Genomic DNA, 22,541 nt, shown 5'->3' with positions numbered 1-22,541 from the left:
ATCCGGACATGTAAAAAAAAAGTGTATAAGGACACTCCTATTCCAAGTGGCCCCTCCATCTCAACAAAATAGGCTTTGTGATCTTGCCAGCAAAAGCAAGGATAGTGGTGAAGGACTTTTTGTCTCTCTTTCCATTTTTTTCTCTCTCTCCTCCAAATGTTTGCTTAAAAGTCAAGATGGGGGAAACCTCAGAGGCTTGGTTTTGGCAATGACAAGCTGATATAATCCAAAACGAGCTGAATCCCCCAACAAAAAGCTCTTCCAGATGTAACAGAACGGCATCCTCCTCCCCCATCACTCTCTCTTTTGTTAACACACAGATGCACTCATGCTCAAAAACAGGCAAATATTCTAACATGCAAAGACTGGGCAATATAGAGAATACTAACGATACATTCACAAAGATTTTCAGGGCATATCAAATTAAGCAATATTTAATATTGTGTACATTTGAATGCCTGTTTCATATATAAAATGAATAATGTTTAATGTATTCAAATGTCTATATATATTATATTAGATATATATTAGTGCTGTCAAAATGATTAATCGTGATAAATCACATCCAAAATAAAAGTTTGTGTTTGCATAAAATATGTGTGTGTACTGTGTATAATTATTATATAAATACACACTCATTCAGGAATTTTGTTTTTAGAAATGTATATACTGTATATATATATATATATATATATATATATATATATATATATATATATATATATATATATATATATATATATATATATATATATATATATATATATATATATATATATATATATATAAATATAACAAATTTTTCTTAAAATATATATAATTATATTTTAATGATATATTTCAAATAAAATTAAAAATAAATAAAATAATAAATATATTTTTAAAAATAAATAATTTATTATTTTTATAATTATTTAAAATAATTATATATTTACTTATTTTACTTTTAATTACTGGATTTTTTCCCAATGGATAAGGTCAATGGATTTTTTCTCCAAATTTTATTAATTAAATAGTTTTAGCTGTATCATTTAGTTCTACATACATACGTACATACATACGCACACACCCTTTATTTATATTATCAAATGTATAATAGAAATAATATTTATTTCTTAAATTAAATAATTGTAGCTGTATCACTCAGCTCAAACATTTACACACAAAAAGAGAGAAAGAAAGTGCATTTGTAATTCAGGGCAGAGTTTTCATAGCTTTGTGAACGCAGGCAGAGCAGTGCTAGACAATTGACACGAGAGTGCCACATAGATAAAATGTCTTTCAAATGCAGTACTGTTCGGCTGCAGACTCAGGGTCAGCTGTGTGTGTTGACAGATGATCTCACAAGGTCACATAAGAAAAAGCAGGACAAGGTAGTAAAATAATATGCAAATCACAGCAGGGTAGTAAAATAATATATATTAACATAAGACTTCATGATGAAATCAACAAATTGATTTTGTGATTAATAACAATTAATAGGCCTAGCTTAAAAAAAGAGTAAACGATTTGTAAAGAGAGTTTGTTCCGTTCCGTTCATACATTCACCGCACTGTGTATTTACTCTCTGTTTTTCTACTCTCCAAGAGTGGATGGTTATAGCCTCAGTATCAAATGGAGTAAACATTCAGTTACCGAGTCTAAAAATATTCTTCACTTCAGAAAGGTGGAAAAATACTCATGTTGTGTGAAGAAACTGTGTCTTTTGGTCTTTCCTCTCTCTCTTTCTCTTATGGGCCACTCTGGACTTGTGCAGTAATTCATTGGTCCGAGTGGCGCTTATTTCCCCCTCCTGCCAACCGTTTTTTCCATCTTTAATCCTCGTGAATGGCACATTTGTTCCACCATGTTTGCTGTCTAACTGCAGGGTCCAAAACTTTGCACACACACACGCACACACACGCGCGCACACACACACACACACACACACACACACATGCGCATATACTAACATACACACACTTTTAATCACGTGTAAACTGCTAGAGGAGGTACTTACATTTTTTCTTTTCTTTCTTTTTTACAGTAGAAAAAAAGTAAGAGTCTATAACTCAAAGTGGAAAAAAGCAGAGAGTAGGATGGTATAACTACAGTCTTTGGGAATTTTAAACAGAGGAAAGTTGGCAGAGGAGATCTCATACTGTAGCTTCTGAGTTCAGCAACACACTTTTCCAGAAGTAGGAAAAAATGCGGCTTTATTTCCAGCGGAAATATGAAGGAGCAAAACTGATATTTAAAGAGGTTACAGCATCTCTCTCCTGGAAAGAACGGAAATTCACCACCTTTGTGGAAAGCAACAATTTATACAATTGATCTGAAACACTGTCATTAACTTCTGTCACTAACACTAAGGTCAACTAGCTGAATCCCAAAACGATCATCAAACTGTAAACGTGAGAAAGACTGCTGCCGTGACTTATGAGCTGCAGAAACAAATATCTGAAAAGCACACAGAGCCTTGGAGCAAAAAAAGTAAGAAATAGAAGCTGTTTCAATATACTTTCCTGTTGTCAAAATGTCTGGTATGTACAAGCCACAGACTCCAGTCTGATTGTTGAATCCATTGTAAACAATCATGCTTGCGCTCCTGCTACATTCAATAATAAACTCAAAGCAAGGTCACATCCTCACACAGAGCTCACACGCAGTTCAATGAGGTTTGAGTGATGGACACAATCCCGTTACATTTCACCACTCCTTTAGCATGGCGTTCTTTCCTTTCTAACCACCAGTCTGTAAAAAAAAATCAAAACTGAAGTGTCTGTGATGAGAAGTAATAATATTAAGCAGCAGTTACAGGATACCATGATACATCACTAAGGCAGTGTTTCAAGGTACTGTAGTGTATTGATCCAAACTGTAAATCACAGGAAATTTTTTTTAATTTAATTTGCATTTTCAATATGAAGGGCACATGAGGAACCCTTCATGAATGAATGAATCTAATGAAAATGCAATTTATATGCATTGTCATGTCAAATAAATAAAAGAGATATTTTGCATTGTGACATTATTTTCATATCAATTAAGCAAAAAAAAAAAAAAAAAAATTCATGATAATTATTTCCACCATGTCATATATAAAATGGAGTCTATTTTAGGACCATTATAGTTATTTTACACAGGAACTCTTCATGAATTAATCTAAAGAGACTAATTTCTCAAGATCATGAGTGCTTCTCACTTCTTATTTGTGCATCTTTTTTCCTTCCCTTGCATCATTTCCTTGTGTCTCAGCTCCACCCCCTTATGAGCCGACGACGCTCATAAAGCTTCCTTGCTCTTCATTCCTCTCTGACTCGCGGTGAAATTAGAGAATAGAGGGTATGCTATGCTACTGATGTCACTTTCCCGCCAGAACACGCCACCTCAGCCGGACTGAGTGGCAATAAGAGCTGCTGCATAACTGGATTTAATAGGGAAAACTGCCAAAACACGAGTAAAACAAATGATTATCCGTTTAAACTAAAGCTTGGACTCCATATAGTGTTCCTTACAACTTACCCAACATCCAGTGATCCATGAATATTGACATGCAGCTAGGAATCGTGATTCCTGACATTTATATATTTATATATTGACATTTATATGTCATCAATATAGGTAGGTCTAAATCAGGGTGATCACTTATATCAATGTTATATATATCGTCATTTCATCCAACCCTAAAACTTGTATAGTTTTTGTCAGTGCTTATTTAAAAACATCCAATCATGCAGAATATAAGATGGTAAGTATTTAACTGATGATTTATCAATACAATATACAGTATAGGGTATGATTTTACCCTAAAATCCAACATATTGACAAAAAATTATAAGTAACTGCAAATCCACTTTTTGCTGCTTGGAGTCCAGTTGTTTCTGTGAATTGCAGCGATCCATTTGCTTCTCTTTTTTTTTGTAGCTTTCAGCAGTCTCTAAAAATATACCTCAGATTTCTTGTCAAATCTAATTGTACTGTCAATCTCAAAGCTCTTTTTCGTTTTAGATGTTTGCGCTGCATTCATGCTGAAAACCAATGCTGCCACTCAGTCTTTTTGCCACTCAGCGGGCGTAACCACAGTCACTCCGGCCGATGGTGACGGCACGTGCATACCCTCTATTGAGACGTCCGGGTCACAACTCACGGGGTGCGTCTCAATCAGCTCCCTAGTTCAGTAATCAGGGCACTGATCAGGTAATCAGTCAATGGGCTGACTCCCTGATCAGTGCCCTGATTACTGAAGTAGGGAGCTGATTGAGACGCACCCACGGGCTTGAGGACATAGGAGCGAGGCAGCGCAGGACAGATAAGTTCAAACCTAATAGCCTATTATAAACAGATTTCCTCAAATAAAAGTTAGTCCACATAAGTCTGCACATTAAAGGGATAGTTCACCCAAAAACGAACATTTGATGTTTTTCTGCTTACCCCCAGGGCATCCAAGATGTAGGTGTCTTTGTTTCTTCAGTTGAACACAAATTAAGATTTTTAACTCCAACCGTTGCCGTCAGTCAGTCGTATAATGCATGTGAATGGGGTCCAATTCTATTAGAGTAAAAAAAAACATGCACAGACAACTTCAAATTAAACCCTGCGGCTCGTGACGACACATTGATGTCTTAAGACACGAACCGATCAGTTTCTGCGAGAAACCGAACGGTATTTATGCCATTATTTAACCTCATATCAGACGAATGTCATCAGCTCTTCAGACTGCCATAACTTCCTGCGAGTAAGGTCAAAATACCAGGGCGATCATAAAAATATATACGTAGATTCCTCATTCGACCGATCCGCGCAGGCACTAATGAGGCATCTATGTATATATCTATGACCACGCCGGTATTTTGACCTTATCCACAGGAAGTTATGGCAGTCTGGAGAGCTGATGACATTCGTCTGATAATAGGTGAAATAATAGCATAAATACAAATAATAATAATAAAATAATAAAATACTGCTCGGTTTCTCGCAGAAACCGATCGTTTCGTGTCTTAAGACATTAACGTGTCGTCACAAGACGCAGGGTTTAATTTGAAGTTGTCTGTGCATGTTTTTATTACTCTAATAGAATTGGACCCCCTTCACATGCATTATACGACTGACAGACAGCAACGGTTGGAGTTAAAAATCTTCATTTATGTTCTACTGAAGAAACAAAGACATCTACATCTTGGATGCCTTGGGGGTAAGCAGAAAAACATCAGATTTTCGTTTTTGGGTGAACTATACATTTAAGGTATTGTTGTTCGTTACCACGGCAACCACTTGCGTTTCCAGGTTTGAGCGCGCTTCTTGAAAAGTATCAAAAGTACCTGTACTCATGATGGGTTGCAAAATCGCAAGAAAAGCTTGACGTGTACTGACAACTATACATTATTTAAGCATATTTTCTTATCGTTAGGATGTTGATATAGCAACTGTTCTAGTGTAAAGTGAGCTTCATTTATAATGTTTCTCCATTAATCTAATATCAAATTTCATGCCGTACTGTCCCTCATAACCGGTAGAATAAGAAGACTATGCAAGCTTAATTGTTATACTAGTTTGACATGACATAGAAGAAAACAGAAAAGTTTTGTGTACGTTTTCAGAAATCATTCCAAACCTTGCTAATCTTTGAGTGGAGTCAGTGGACATTAAACCCGCCGTGAGTGCCAGAGAAAACCAACGCATACAAAACCTGAAGGTAAAATTAAATGATCTTGTTGTTCTGCAGATATACACTTTTCAAAATAAAATATAAATTTCAAGGCAGAACGGAAGGAAGGAATGCAGGAAGGATGGTTGTAAGGAATCAATGAATGAATGAATGAATGAATGAATGAATAATCAAGAAAATTACACAGCAACTATAATGCATTGCATACAAATGTTGTACTCGTGTTTTGTTTGATTATTCTCAATGAATTATTCTCAATGATGATTCTTCTTACTACAATTATGTCTTATGTATAAATACTTAAATAATGTACAGTATGCAAATAATGTCGCATATTAAAATCTTAGGCCTGGTTTCATAGACAGGGCTTAGACTAAGCCAGGATTAGGCCTTAGTTCAATTAGGCCATTTAAGTGGCTTTTATAAACGTGCCTTAGAAAAAAAAAACTTCACTGGTGTGCACCTTGGGAAAAAACAATGGCACTGACATATTTTAAGATATGTCAGAGAAAGTTGCTTTCAGTTAAAACAGCTCAAACATGCATTTAAGTCTGGGACTAGTTCAAGCCTTGTCAGTAAAACAGGGGGTTAATGTATCTAATTAGCACATTTTTCCTTATGTAAAACAATTTCTTTTGATTCTGGGGTGAAAATGCTTTGCAGAGCCACTCATGGCTCCTTCACCCACTCTTTCAAACCGGAAAGTAACAATCCAGAGCATTCAACAGAACAGCTGAGTGTAATTCTGTTATTTTTGCTTGTACCACAAGCCATCTAAAGGCTTTTAAACAATTCAGACTCCATTTACATAAACCACACAGAAGGATTTTTAACAAAGCATTTTACATATTCCATGTTTACTTTGAAACAAGGCAAACATTACTTTGTAGTTTGACCAAGGAAAGCGACAATTAAACAATCTGGATGGATGGTATCCTCCTTTAGGATACATTAAAGCACAATATGGCTTTAAAATAAACCAGACCTTTATGAATTTCTTGCCTTATTGCATTGGCATGCTCCTGAACCAAGAACTACACTACAAATACAATGCATTTTCAATGTTAGGCTTTAATATCATGCCTGCGTTCATTTTTTAAAATATTGAACAGCAACTGATACAGGATCAGAGGAAGGAAGCAATGTTACCTTAGGTAATCAAACTCATCTGGTTCATAAAGGAACACAGCCCAATATAGTTCTAGAGCACAGTGTGGTTTTCATCCTGGGGGATCCCAGAAGAAACTGTCTCTAGCCATGGTGGTATTAGCTGCTTTCCAGACTTATGCTTTAGTCTCTACTGTACGGCTGCTCACCATGAGCTGGCTTCTGGTTTCCTTGTAAAATATAATTGAACCTCACATTGACATCACACTTTCCTCCCCACAAACCACCCATGCTAGAGAGAAAAAGCTTGAGTTGAAAGACACAGACAAAAGAGAAGAAGCCATGAGAACCAGAATGGAATCTGGGCATCTTCCAGACCTTATTCAGACCTCAATCTTAGACCGATCACAACTACAGTACAAGGCTGCAAGTTTCAAACCTAGTCAAAAATAGCATTGCAATTTGCAGCAAACTGACTTTCAGAAAAACTTAAATTCATAGACAATAAAATTGGAGATTGTGACCACATGCTGTTAGTGGTCCCACAACAACTGATTTCCATAGTGACTTGTCTCATAACAAGTTTATGTTTAACCACAGATCAAATTTATGTCACCATTGTCTGCACTACTGTAGCTGTTCAATTAATATAATATTGTAGACTAGTAGTTAAGATTTGGGCTTGAGTTCCTACAAACTCTGAAATTCTTAAGTTCCCTTTCGAGGGAACTCGAACTGCGTCCAAGACACTTTGGGGACTATCACCAAAGTGTCTTGGACGCAGTTCGAGTTCCCTTTCTCAGGGAACAAGGGTTATAGTCATAACCCGAGACGTTCCCTTTCGAGGGAACTCGAACTGTGTCCAAGACACTTTGGGGATTGGACGCAGTTCTCGTTCCCTTTCTCATGGAACAAGGGTTATAGTCATAACCCGAGACGTTCCCTTTCGAGGGAACTCGAACTGCGTCCAAGACACTTTGGGGATTGGACGCAGTTCTCGTTCCCTTTCTCATGGAACAAGGGTTATAGTCATAACCCGAGACGTTATCATCATTGTGCTGTTGAGTCATTAAACTCGCTTTGGATAAAATTATCAGCTAAATGACTAAAGCCATGTTTCCACCGAAATTACCCGAAACAATTTGTCCCAAGAACTTTTATCCCCCCATACTGGTTACTGTCTGTATTTCCATCACAGTCTAAAGTACCGTGAAGATTAGGCGAATATTAGTCCAGTGATTGTGCGCGACTTTCCAGTTCCCCTTGGATTTTGTCCTCCGCATATAAGCTTAATAGTCGGTCCATCGGTCATATTTTTTAAACTCCATTATTTATTTTGAATAGCAAACATCTCTTACTGCACGGACCACAACAGACTTATGTCAGGAGTCCAAAATGGTGTTTGAAATAAAATGCTGCGTGGAGTCAACCAATCAAAATGCATGTTCAGTGCCCAAGTTCCACCCCCGAAAGTTCCTGAACATCGAAAAAGTATTACCTCGCGAACAGGGACTTTCTGAGGGGGAAATGTTTACCTGGAACTTCATTTAGACCCTTGTCCTTATGGTCGAAACACACCGAGTACCACCCCCATAATCCCTACACTGTAAGCAATTGCTGTAAATTTACAGCCAATTTGCAACATTAAAATACTGTTTTCATGTTAAACAGTTTAGTACTGTAGTTAGCAATGCATTGTGGGCTGCTTAACTTGGAGCAACAGGACTGAGGCCCTAAACAGTATGCTGCTGTTTTAAATTACAGGACATTACAGTATTTTTTGGAAACTGAGTGTTGACTGGGGAATTTGGAGCACGGTCAGATGTTTGATACAACGTTAGTCTTTTAAATTGAGGCTACTGCTTTTGGTCAATTTTCTTAAAAAAATACAGAAATAATTTTGACATTGCCATTAACTCCTGGAGGGACTTCAGGAACCATCATTTGGATAGGAGATTTTCCAGAAGAGGACGCACCATTTAGATGACGTGCTGCACATCATTGAGTGTTCTTTATCAACATTCATCGGGTCTTGCATCTACAAATTAAACGGTAATTAAAATCTTATTCCTATTGCCAAGAATGTTTGATATCAAACTGATGCTCAGGAGCTTGTCTTGCTAGGGATTTGATGTCATTTAACAGTGAGGCTTAGATTTGAATAGCCAAAACATTATTACTTTTGGGTAGTTTTTTTGTTTAATTTTGGTAACATTTGCAGTAGAACTCCCCAAGATCTGTAAAAATAAAATTGTTACCCTTTAAATTGTGAATGCCAAATCTATTTAGCAGTTTGACTGTAGGTACTTCATAAGCCTACCTCATTCGCCACTAGGTTATTCTCCCCTAGTGTTTACTAATTATTGACCTTTTATAATTTTTCTTCTTAAAAATCTTATTATGGTAAGCATAATGTATTTGTTCCCTACAGGTGTCTGCCACTACATATTCAACCTTCAGTATCAAGATGCGCAGGCAGCCTGTGCTTTGGAATTCATTCAGAGGTAAAACCCCTTCATTACTTGTCATAATTATATGGATATATACAATTAAATTAAATTAAAATGTTTGTATTTTTTGGTGTAAAATGGTATTAGTACTGTACATTTCAAGCTACAACACACACACACACACACACACACACACACACACACACCTAGACACGCACACACGCATGCACACAGACACACACACACACACACACACACACACACACACACACACACACACACACACACACACACACACACACACACACACACACACACCTAGACACGCACACACGCATGCACACACACACACACACACACACACACACACACACACACACACACACACACACACACACACACGGTATTTAGTTGGACTATAGGCTTTATAATAATTCCATTTGATGTCACTTCTATATGTCATTCAAGTCCACTCTATTTGTGCAATGAAGAAAGACAAAAAATACATTTAATTTAATGTACACAAAACAGTATGTTGTTGACCCCACTCTGATCTTAGACTATTTTGATTTCAGGGGCTTTATTGGTGTAAATCCAGAGAGAGGGACAAAGGCCAAAAGTGGCAAGGTTGTCTTCAAGAAGAAAGGTGTGATCGTCCTGAAGAAGTCTTCTTCAGTCAATATACACGTCGCCATACTAATGAAGAATCTCCATGACTTTGAATGGAACTTCATATAGATCGGTGAGCTCTTTAATCTCGCTCTCTTTGTTTTGACAGTCTAGCATTGCCAAATTAAGCCACAAAAGAACTTATTAACTTTATAACCATTAGCCTGGAGTGTATACTGTACATTCCTGATGTTATAGTTCATTTATTATTATGATTGTTTTTTGTTGTTTGACAGTGGCAACACTGGAGTAATGCTGCAGAGAGGAACAGCTGCTACTAAAGTGATGGTCATCTCTCCTGGATCCATAATGTAAAAACACAAACCTACCTCAAAGGACTATTTTAAGAGGTAAAAATACAAGCCTACCTCACAGGACAATTTGAAGAGGTGACCTGAAATGAAATGAACCTTAAATGTTTTTTATTGATGCATACTGTCAAAATGTTCTACTGTACTTTAATAGTTTCAAAATGGCCTTAATGCACATTTTCAAAATGTAGTTAAGTTTGTTTTCCAAATGTTGCCAATTCTGCATATGTTCAAAATGAACGTATATTTTTACAGACAGCAGAGAATACATTGCAGATTACATATGAAAATCTTTTAAATTGACTTTTAATCTAACTCACAGGACTATTTTAAGAGGAAAAACATGAGCCTGTGGGCTTTTTTCCCCCAAAAATGTGCCAACGATGATTGTATGCTGAATGTTCTTACTCATATAATCAAAAAGGTCTTAATGTTCCTTAAATAGTCTTAATAGTGACTTAAAAGTCTTCAAACTTATGTCTTAAATAAAAAAAAGTAAACTATCTAGTCAACCCTTCCCGTTTGGTTAGGGTTAAGATCAGTCTCTGACGAGCAATTTAAGAATTTAAAGGGTTAGTTCACCCAAAAATGAAAATGACCCCATGATTTACTCACCCTCAAGTCATCCTAGGTGTATATGACATTCTTCTTTCAGACGAATACAATCAGAGTTATATTAAACATGTCCTGCTCTTCCAAGCTTTATAATGGCAGTGACTGTTCTGTTTTTTTCCTGTTTTTTAAGTCCATTAAAGTGCATCTGTTCATCATATAACTGCTCCACACGGCTCCAGGGGGTTAATAAAGGGCTTCTGAAGTGAATCGATGCGTTTGTGTAAGAAAAATATCCATATTTAAAACTTTATAAATAAATGTAAATGATCTAGCTTCTGGCCAATCGCCTTCTGTTTTTTCAACTAATGGGAAAAGTGTTGTGCCTCTCGCAATTCAAAATGCTTACGCTACATCTGACACCAGTTACGTTCGTCAGACATAGCGTAAGCATTTTGAAATGAAAAGAAGAATCTGAAAGAAGAATGTCATATACACCTAGGATGACTTGAGGGTGAGTAAATCATGGGCTAATTTTCATTTTTGGGTGAACTATCCCTTTAAGTTTATTGCCATAGTCTAAAGCAGACACTAGGCTGTTTCTGTTTGCTACTAGAAATCTCTTCTTTGATGTTTATTTTCTTCTATTTTTTTGTTTTTGTATTCATGTTGATATTGACATTGCTCTTTGGAATAAAGGTGTTTGATTTTGAAGTTTGTATTGCTTATTTTGCATAATATTCACAATAATGCATATCTTAAGCAATTAGCCCCGAGAATAATAAAGTTAATTGCTATCAATATTGCATGATATGAAACTGTTAAATCTATTGTATTTCTAATACAGTAAAAAAAAAAATGCAGCATATTTCTGATTATTTGGAAATTATTTGGAAATTGACCTTCTCACATATTACTGTAGACAGGCACATCTACTGTGCCTGTCTACAGTAAACTGTGAGAAGTTAAAGTAACAACCTAAACAATATTATTGTAATTTCCAAATAATCACAGAAATATACTGCATTTAAATCATTTAACAGTGCGACTACATTGTGAACAGTGTGAAATCATTTAACAATGCGACTAAAGAAATATATTGTATTTCTGGTTTACAGACAACTACTGTAAAGTCATTTTACGTATGATTACCGTAAAAATGACGGTATATTGCTGGCGTCTTTGCTGCCAGCTCTTTACTGTTAATTATAGAAATACAGAAATATACTGTTTTCCTGGTTTACAGACTACTACCGTAAAGTCATTTTACATATGATTACCGTAAAAAATACGGTATACTGCTGGCGTCTCTGCTGCCAGCTCTTTACTGTTATTTTACAGGGAAATTTTTTACAGTGTAGTTCCTATAGGGAAAGTTCCTGTGGTGGAAACACGGCTTAAATCATACATTTTACAGCAATCTCATTTTATACAATGAAAAAACATAACTACCTGGATTTACTTGAGACTTGACAGCTCCTGATAGGTAAAGGAGAATAAGGAGCGGAAAGAGCATCTTCCAAAGTTGCTTCATCTCAGGCGGAGATGGGACTATCATTCCTGGAGAATGAGACACACAGTTAGAAAAAACTCATGACTTCATTTCACCACAGACATCCAGGAACTGCTCTAACATGATTTCTCTTAAATAAAACTCAACTAAAAGAGGAATCAACTGTTCCTTAACAGCCCTTGAGCAAATTTCAGCCGGGGCTTCACCCTCATGACAGTATTTGTTTTTGACATTCCAAACTTGTATGCAGGCTTGTGCAAAATTCAGAATTTCAGAATTGGCCTCCATTAAATTCATGACTTGGAATTTGAATTGAATTGACTCCGCCCCACAGGAAGTTGAATTTGAATGACAGGAAGTGGAATTAAATTCATGACAATTCAAAGAAATTCCACACAGTCACACAACAGAAAGAACGTGTTGAATCTCAAATGCATTCAGTGTTAGGAAGGTTACTTTGGAAATGTAATTGCTTACTGTTATAACTGTCGTGGAAATTATTTTATCATCAAAGTAATAAGGATTCAGAGAAGTATTGAAAGGTTTAACAATTGTTCTAATAGTTCTATTTCTTGCAAGAAAGGCGTTCATCACCCTGAGCTGTCAGAGAGTGAAGGCAAACTTCCCTCTGTGTCTGAAAAGCTTTATACCCCCCCACCCTCCCTTGCGCGCACAAGCTGCCACCTTCAACATCCTCTTTATTTTCTTTTGTAGCTTGCACACGGAGGGTTCACAAAAGTCACGTATCAAAAACACATAAACATAGCATTAATCATGACATATTCCTAAATATAAATACACTCTGTATCTGCCTGTTGCCGGGCAGAAGTTTCCTCTTTTACAGTTTCTCTGAACTAGGCCCTTTTCTTGTTATCTAGTTTTGGCGAAACCAAGCAGAACTTAATGTTCTCTGAAGTTTATTTTAATAATTCTGGTTCTGGTCTGAAGATCTTTCCTGCAACCCTAAAGATTCTCTCAACAGGTGCATAGGAAGCTGCTATGGCAAGATGCACATGTATATGAATTTATTTTGATTTTTATTGAATTTCAATTCTGCTTCCTTTAATTCAAATTTGAATTGTAATTCTAGATCCTGTTTTTGACATCAATTCAAATTCAAGAATTGAATTGGAATTCAGGAGTCATTCTCAATTCAATTCTGAATTGTGCACAAGCCTGCTTATACGACTTTCTTTCTTCGGTGTAACACAAAAGAAGATATTTAGAAAAATTTGTTTTTTTTCCATACATTAAGAAGCCAAAGCCAAAACATTCTTCAAAATATCTTCCTTTGCGTTACACTGAAGAAAGGAAGTGGTTCAAGTTTGAAATGGCAATAGAGTGCTTTTCAACACATGGATTATGCTGCCCAAATGGCTGGTTTTCATACTTTCATTCAGTTTTTATTCTCCCAATTACAAAAAGGCACTGAGCCATTACACAAGTTTAATGGGAAAACAGGTTGTTGTTATTTTGAGGCAATGGTTTTTAATTTGGTCAATAAAGATGCAATAATTGCCTGCAGAGCATGATGGAATTTCCATATACTCATTATACTGATGTGAGAACAGCAACAACTGTTGGGAAAACTTCACAAGGCATTGTGGCTAGAGTTGAAAAAAATTACAAACTCTCCGAGTTCAAAGAGAAAATACTTGCTCTCTGGGTTTACTTCAAGTACTGACCATCAAAACTTTTATGAAGGTCTGCTTTGTACATATAATCTTGAGCAAACACAGACACACAATAAAACTAGCCAGCACATCTAAACATTCATATTTACACGAATTCAGTATGCAGATGCTTCTGTTTAAAGCATGCTACTAGAGCAAAAACAGAAGATTGCAAAAATCCTATTCTTATTTTGTCTTGTAAAAACTTCAAAGAGAGGCAAAACTGCATGATATACTTGTGTACACATGAGAGGTATGCTCAGATATTAATAATAAACATGTACAGTATAAGGTCAAATCACAGTTGACTAACTTTTTGAAAAAATAAATGAATGTGCACTTGTGATGTACTTGTATGTAGATGTACAAATCTTAAAAGTATTATTATAATGTAATTATACAATTACATATAAGTTCTATTTAAGTGGGCCAAAAAGCATTCCAAAGTTCAGGTAATTGCATTTAATTTAAATCTAATTCAACAGCACATTTTCATGTAATAACAATTACATGCAATTCAGTGTCCGAAAACATTACATTCAGTTTGTACTTAAAGGGATAGTTCACCCAAAAATAAAAAATCTGTCATTATTTACTCATCTTCATGTCATTCCATCTAAAGACTTTCGTTCACCTTCGGAACATAAATGAAGAGAGAGCGTTCCGTCCCTCCAAAGACAGTAACGCAACTGAAACTTTGACGCTTCAAAAAGTTCATAAGAGATCGTAAAACAAATCAATATGAATTGAATGGTTTAGTCCAACATTTTCTGATAAGACACGATCGCTTTATATGATGAACAGATAGAATTTAGGATTTTATTCACATAAACATTCATCAACTTACACATCAGTTTTGTTGTAAATGGAAGCACAAGCATGTTCGCTTTGACGTGCGAGAACCAATGAGTTTCATTCTTGTGTGTTACACAGCACGTTTGAGATTCTGCAAGAGGTTTGTTCTCGTGAGTCAAGCAGGTTGAGCTTTACTTTATGATCACTGATCAATGTTTATATGTGAATAAAAGCATAAATTCAATGTTCATCTTATAAAGCGATCGAGTCTCTTCAGAAAATTTGGACTAAACCGCTCAATGCTTATGGGTTAGTTTTACAATCTCTTTATGAACTTTATGAAACATCAAAGTGGTAGTTGCATAGGCTGTCAATGGAGGGACAGAAAGCTATCAGATTTCATTAAAAAGATCTTCATTTGTGGTCCAAAGATGAACAAAAGTCATATGGGTTTGGAACGACATGAGGGTGTAATAATAATTAATGATTAAATGAATAATTAATGACAGAATTTTAAGTATATTCTTTTAAAAGATTATTTCCTTAATAAGTCATCTTTTTACAAGTATGCTAAAGTGTAGGCTACTTCTTTTTCACAAGGGAACTTCTAATAGTTCACATGTATGTATTTGTTACAGGTTGCTGTGTAGATAATCCACAGAGATGCACAATACAGGGAGACAATTAAATATGTACGTAATGAACAACAGAAACATAAACTCTACATGAAACATAACGTTAACACTGGACAAGGAACTAAAGAAAACTCAGGGCTTAAAGGATTAGTTCACTTCAAAATGAAAATTTCCTGATAATTTACCCACCCCCACCCCCATCTCATCCAAGATGTTCATGTCTTTCTTTCTTCAGTCAAAAATAAAAAAATTTGAGGAAAACATTCCAGGATTTTTCTCCATTTAATGTTCTTCAATGGTAGCCTGGTCCTATCAGACTCTCGAACATTTCATTTGTACAGAGAGTCTGGCCACTCTCTATTGACAAGCGTTAACTTCCTTGAAGGCGGGTACTCTGTTTAAGTTTTAAACTATTGGATCTGCCCAGAGCTACTCTGGATCGGCCATAACCAATCACTAACGTTTGGTCGTGACATATGTAATCTCAAACTAGCGCGTAACATCAACGTCATCATTCTCAGCCACTCCCTCTGTCCGCTGATTGGACCGGTTAAAATTTGACCAGAGAAAACCAGAGAATATACCCCAATCCCAGACGGAATACTGAAGGAAAATGAAAATTGAGCGGAAGTACGTAAAAGGGCAGAGCCAGGCTACTTCAATGGCAACCAACAGGTTGAAGGTCCAAATCAATGCAGTTTAAAAGGGCTTCAGAGGGCTCTGCACGATCTTAGCCGAGGATAGGGTCTAATCTAGCGAATATATACTTTTAAACCTTAAATGCGACTTCTGTGTTGTTCTTTATCAAAGCGTATGATGGCATCATGTTGGAAAGGTCACGGCCATGACGTAGGTGGAAGTACGGACCCAGTGCCAAAAAACTCCATCTCATGTTCTCCTCCAACTTTAAAATTGTCCGACATCGTTGTTTTACCTTTATTTTGGTAAAGGGCGTTTGATTTAGTCTTTGCACATTCGTTTTAACACTGGGTCGGTACTTCCACGTACGTTTAGTGTGTGACCTTTCCGATGTGATTATGTCATACGTCGTGAAGAAGAACAACACCGAAGTCTTTGAGGTTAAAAGGTATAGAAATGTTAATTTCTTTAGAAAAAGACAGATGGTTTTGCTAGATAAGACCCTATTCCTTGGCTGGGATCGTGCAGAGCCCTCTGAAGCCATTCGAAGCCCTTTGAAACTGCATTGATTTGGACCTTCAACCTGTTGATTGCCATTGAAGTGCATTGTAAATTTTCATGGAAACAAGGAACTAGAACACAGGAAAACGGGAACAGGGAAAACCAAACTTTTAGGGTATGTTTTCACGACAACGATGTAGTACTAGAAACGGAAACGTTTTATCTTTGCGTTTTTCGCGTACAGGCCACAACGCTGGCAAAACGGTCCCTGTTCACACAAATCCACAAAAACAACTAAAACCGCTGTATTATGCTGCAGGCCAGTAGTTGGCGATGTCACTTTGTAAAGAAAAACTATGCGGCTATAGACTGAACACATCATGCGCATTATGTCACTGTTTTCACAAATTCGCGTTTCAACCCTTTGTAGTTTACACAGAGACAATAACGGTATTGTTTCCAAAACCTTGCACTTTCAGGCCCTATAAATGAATGGCCAAAACACATAAAAGGTTTTCCGTTTTTAGTTAAAAACTGTTGTGTAAAAGGCTCCTAAAACACAATGAAACCCAACATGACCCTTACAGTATTTTATATTTACAAATATAACATGATATAGCTTAAATGTACCAATACTTTTGTCAAATTAGCATATCGCATAAATAGCTAGTTTCTGTAAGAAAAGCTTTCAGCTTATTTGAGCAAATCGAGAGCTCTTGCGTGGTGTGTTAAACAGGATAGCGCATTTGCAATGCATTGGCTGAGCATTCATGTCTGCATGCATCCACTTGCAGAGTATGTTTCTGGCCAAGACATCACAAGAAAACAAAAAACTGACCAGGGGACTGTCTGACTGTGGGTCAGACGTTACCTCAGAGAGCATGTTAGTGCCAATATGAATGACCAGTTTAGTCAAAATGTCACTTCCCCCTTAACTGATCATACTATGAAACAGAACTTGCTGATTATTACACAACATGCATGTTCTCAAACACCAGGGATCAACATCATAACTGCTTATGACAAATGATTAAGGGAATATGTCAAGATTTATTCTACAAAACTCAATATTCCATGACTGTTTCCATCATTCAGTCAACAATGTTTAGTTTTATAAAGACAGATGCTGCAGACTAAAACGAAGCTTGCGTTAATTATAATGCTGGATTGTAAACAAGCGCAGGATTACTCACTGGCTTTGACTGTGCATGACTGTCCTGGTTCTTTGAAAGTCTCAACACATGATTCATGATGGGTTATGTAACATGAAGAGACACAAGGACAATTATCATCAACTTTCCCTCATTTACACTCATTAGCATTTACATTTATTCCCCCGTCTGTCGAAGACGACAATGGATGCTTCTTTATTTAGAGCAGCGGCAACTGTGGCTGAACAGTCCGATTTGCACAGTTTTTAGTGCAGTTTGCGCACACATAGATTGGGGATGTTGATTGCGTTGGTGTTGTTGTAATCTTCCTTTTCAGTCAGAAGTTTTTATGTTTCAAATAAGATGTAAAAGCACTATTAAATTTGGTCCATTCAACTATATACCTCTTAGCATCCATTCATTGTAATTGAATGGAAAAGACAGAATTTGTTCATTATAATATAACCAATTACAACCAATCTTGTAAAACCGTAAAGTGCTAAATTGTAAAAGCAAAAACTAGAAAGCCATCTTTTTTTTCAATAACTACATCTTGTGTCACTAGAAACTATTATGAACTAAACATACATTTTGTAATTGAAAAAGCAACATGCACATTTATCAAAGTTATAAGTTCAGCTTAAATTTTAAGGCTGGAACAAAAGTGACTTTGAATCTCTGCTGGATGCCTTAAGAAGCCAAGAAAAGTCTTCATCATCAGCCAAACAAAACTCTCCTCACAGGATTGGAGCAGGAGTGCCCTATATACGATCATGTGCGATCAGGCATTTCTGCCTCTTCTGCCTCATTTAAGGTTGAGCATTTCAAAACTAGTTTTAAAAGATCGTCAAAGGCCTCATAGACTCAACATACAAAATACCCATTAAATATTCACTAAGCTAAGAAGAGGAGCTCTGTAAGGGTACGATAAAGTTTAATGTGACTTTAGCATCATGACCCTTTATGGAAATTACAGAGTGGCTCCAAAGTATTTGGACACATCTGCCACACTAGAATGCATGTATTTAATTGCATTTCATAAAACTGATGGTTTCGGTCCTTAATTATAATTGGCTGAGCCGCATTCGAAGACATTGTAAAATACTCTATAAACACACACCTGAGATCTCAATTCATCAGTATTAAAGGGATAGTTAACCCAAAAATGAAAATTACCCCATTATTTACTCACCCTCAAGCCATCCTAGATGTATATGACATTCTTCTTTCAGACGAATACAATCAGAGTTATATTAAAACATGTCCTGGTTAATCCAAGCTTTATAATGGCTGTGAATGGGAGCCCAAAATTTGAAATCCAAAAAGTGCATCCATCCGTTATAAAAGTAATCCACACGGCTCCGAGGGGGTTAATAAAGGCCTTCCAAAACGAAGCAATGCGCTTTTTTAAGAAAAATATCCATATTTAAAACTTTATAAAGTAAAATAACTGGCTTCCGCCCGACTGCCTTCCGTTTACAACTTACAAAGAAAGTGTAATGCCTCTCGCTGTTCAAAATGCTTACGCTACGTCCTACTTCCTACGTCACGCCAGTTACGCTTTTTTCATAAGTTGAATATGGAATACAGAAGGCAGTCTGGCAGAAGCTAGTTTATATACGTGTTAAATATAGATATTTTTCTTACACAAACGCATCGCTTCGCTTCAGAAGGCCTTTATTAACCCCCAAGAGCCGTGTGGATTACTTTTATAATGGATGGGTGCACTTTTTTGGGATTCAAATTTTGGGCTCCCACTCACTGCCATTATAAAGGTTGGATTAGTCAGGACATTTTTTAATACAAAAGATTGTATTCGTCTAAAAGAAGAATGTCATATGGCTTGAGGGTGAGTAAATCATGGGATTATTTAAATTTGTGGGTGAATCCGTTTAAGGCCTGTTCACACCAAGGACGATAACTATAATGATAAATATATAGATCTAAAAATGTCCACACCACAACTACAACAATAACGGCACAAAGAAACAATGTAACGATTTTTTTAGCTGATGAACAATAAAAACATTGACAGCCAGCCAATCAGAATCCATTCTGCTCAAGCATTTTAAGTGGTAGGCGACACAATAGTTATCTTAATAGCTATCGTTCTTGGTGTGAACGGATCTTTACTGTGCCAATGCTGTGTGTTGCCACGTATTTGTGTTGCTTTGCAAGCATTCTGATAAATGTTGCTTAAGAACCATATTGCTTGGTGGAAGAATTATTATTTGGTAATAACTAAATTATTGCAATTTTGCTGTGTGTTTTATTTTATGAAATCTTGCCAGGTGTATGTAGGCTCTGCATTAATGATTCTGTGGTGAAGTATACAGAAAAAAACTAATGTCATTTCTACATGAAAAGTTAGTTCACGCAAGAATTCAAAAAAGTTAATTATATATTAGTACTAATAAAGCGCAAATATCAACATTATGAAAGAAAACTACTCAACTTTTCTGATACCGGTGCTTGAATAACTAATAAGGTTGATTTTTTTTGCTGTTTTCCATCTGTATTTACAATGTCTTATCATTGCCTTTGTTGTTAGGTTTAGTAACTTGCCGTTTTGTGACATTTGGAGTTAATTTTCTACTCAAAATGACACATTCATACTCAAAAACGATCCATCGAATGTTACCGTCATTGTGTATTGTCGACCAAGTATTGAGGTCTCTCTGTTGTTATGTAGATGTGGTGCCTTGTTATGTAGATATGGTATTTACACAATACTTAGATGTTTCTAAGTAAAGCATACACTTTAAAAGCGTGGTTTAATTGTTTGAGTAAAAAGTATTGCAAAGGAAACTTCAAATAAGTAGAAATTACTCAACCTTTTACTGGCCAAGTTATTTTCTCTGTTAATTTTACTTAACTTGGTCAGGTAGAGTTTACTTAATTCCATATGTTAAATTTACTTTAAAAATCTGCATTGCAAAAACTAGCAAAAGAAAAATTTTACTTATTTATTTATTTTTTTACAACTTAAACCACATTGTTTCCACTGTGTTCACTATAAACCCAGACTTCTTGGGGCTTCTGCTTTAATAGAACAAAATATCTAGTGGCTTAAAAACAAAACAAAACAACAAAAGAACTGCATAACAATCAATGAAGAACCCCGGAGTGGTTTTGCGGGGCTTTGAGAGCTCAATAATGAGAAACAACTAACTCAGTTCTTCCTTTTTATGGTGTCTCTTATAAATGAGCTTTATCTCCCCAGGGACAACCCTATTTGGTTAACACATGTGACTTTGCAAACCCCTCTGTGAACTCCCAAGCAGAGGGGATACCACACAGGGGAAAGCGCAGTCATGACCTGGGTTACAAGGACCCTCAATTACTCGCTGCAGTGCATACCGGGGTTACGGCGCAGTGGGGAGAGGATTCTTTGGTGTGTTATCCTGCCAGCATTTCCCAAAGTCACATTCCCAAGTTCAAAACACTTTTAACACTTCGTTAACAGTCAATTTTACAGATATCTTTTAAGATCGTAAGTTAATGCAACTGCAAATATGATTTATATTATGTACAATATATTGTATTTATTATTAAATAGTAGTGTATATCGTTCAATCTCGTAAAGCAGGTAAATATTTGATAATGGATGACAAGGTGTCATTTGTATCCCAAATGCAGTGTTACCTGTGGCAGAAAATCTATCACCGTTTATTACTCTCAGAGGTACTTCAAAAGGTATTCCTGTACTAAAACACGAAGTAGCTTAGGTGAGGTCCCTCGGTTTATGAACTTCATGCTTAAACGTATTTCAGGCAGAGTGTGAACAGAGCAGATGATCTAGGTCACAGTGAGACTGTAGTAAACATATGGAATTACTGGACCGTTGCCTCTGAAGCATTCATATGTGCTCCACACATTTACAGCATAATATATGATTAAAGGGCCTGTGGTGTTTGAAATTGGTACCAGCCCTATGAGGCCATTCCTCAAATGTTTCATGGGGTTCACAACGAGTGATTCTGCAAGGAGGCAGATGAGAGTAATAGAAGGGGACACGGGCAGACGGGGCACAACGGGGAAAGTAATAAGAGATTTGTCTCTAAAACCAGTCAACTAGTGGTATACTGCATTATGAAGCTGTCATGACCTAATCACATAAATTGAGAAGACAAAGTAGGCGACCACTTCAGAATATGGATGGTTTTTACCTTTCAGACAGACTCTGGCACATTATATTAAGCAACTGTTAAAGTTTCTCATTTGTGGCATCCAAGTACATTGGAATGTTTAAAATCATTTTACCAGCGACTCTAAGGAATTATAAAAGAAAGCTCATGCTGCATGCTGCTTTCTAAATCACCTGCCATGCTTCATACTTCATGCTTCAAAGAAGACATTATTACTTGTATAGTCCGCATTAAAAGTATAGCCACTTAAACCACATCACACATACTGTTCAAAGGTTTGGGGAACAGTACTTTTATTCAGCAAGGATGAAATAAATTGATCAAAATGGAAAGTAAAGACTTTGACATTGTTACAAAAAAATATATTTCAAACAAATGCTGTTCTTTTGGACTGTCTTTTTATTGGCGAACCCTGAAAAACTATATAAAGCTTTCCACAAAAACATTAAGCAGCACGACTGTTCTCAACATTGATTATAATAAGAAATGTTTATTGAGCACCAAATCAGCATAATGATTAGAAGGATCGTGTGACACTGAAGACTTGAGTAATGACTGCTGAAAATACAGCTTTGCCATCACAGGAATAAATTATATTTTAAAATATATTAAAATAGAAAAGAGTTAAATTGCAATATAAACTAAATGGTGATTTCACTATATTATTGTATATAATCAAATAAATGCAGTCCTGGTGAGCATAAGAGACTTCTTTTAAAAAACATTAAAAAGCCGATGCCAAACCTTTAG

General features: G+C 36.2%; 1 protein-coding gene across 1 annotated transcript in view; it reads right to left on the bottom strand.

The window, feature by feature from the left end:
• ddr2a (discoidin domain receptor tyrosine kinase 2a) overlaps window positions 1–22,541 on the bottom strand; it is a 49,572-nt gene that overhangs the window by 16,154 nt on the left and 10,877 nt on the right. The window contains 1 exon segment of the mRNA XM_079841677.1: window positions 12,189–12,296. Coding sequence (XP_079697803.1) covers window positions 12,189–12,294 — 106 coding nt within the window. The 5' untranslated portion in view covers window positions 12,295–12,296.

The sequence above is a fragment of the Gobio gobio genome, assembly GCF_949357685.1.
Source record: "Gobio gobio genome assembly, chromosome: 17".
In the NCBI taxonomy this organism is placed as follows: domain Eukaryota; kingdom Metazoa; phylum Chordata; class Actinopteri; order Cypriniformes; family Gobionidae; genus Gobio; species Gobio gobio.
Note: the sequence above shows the minus strand (reverse complement) of the source record. Positions and strands in the feature narration are given on the sequence as shown.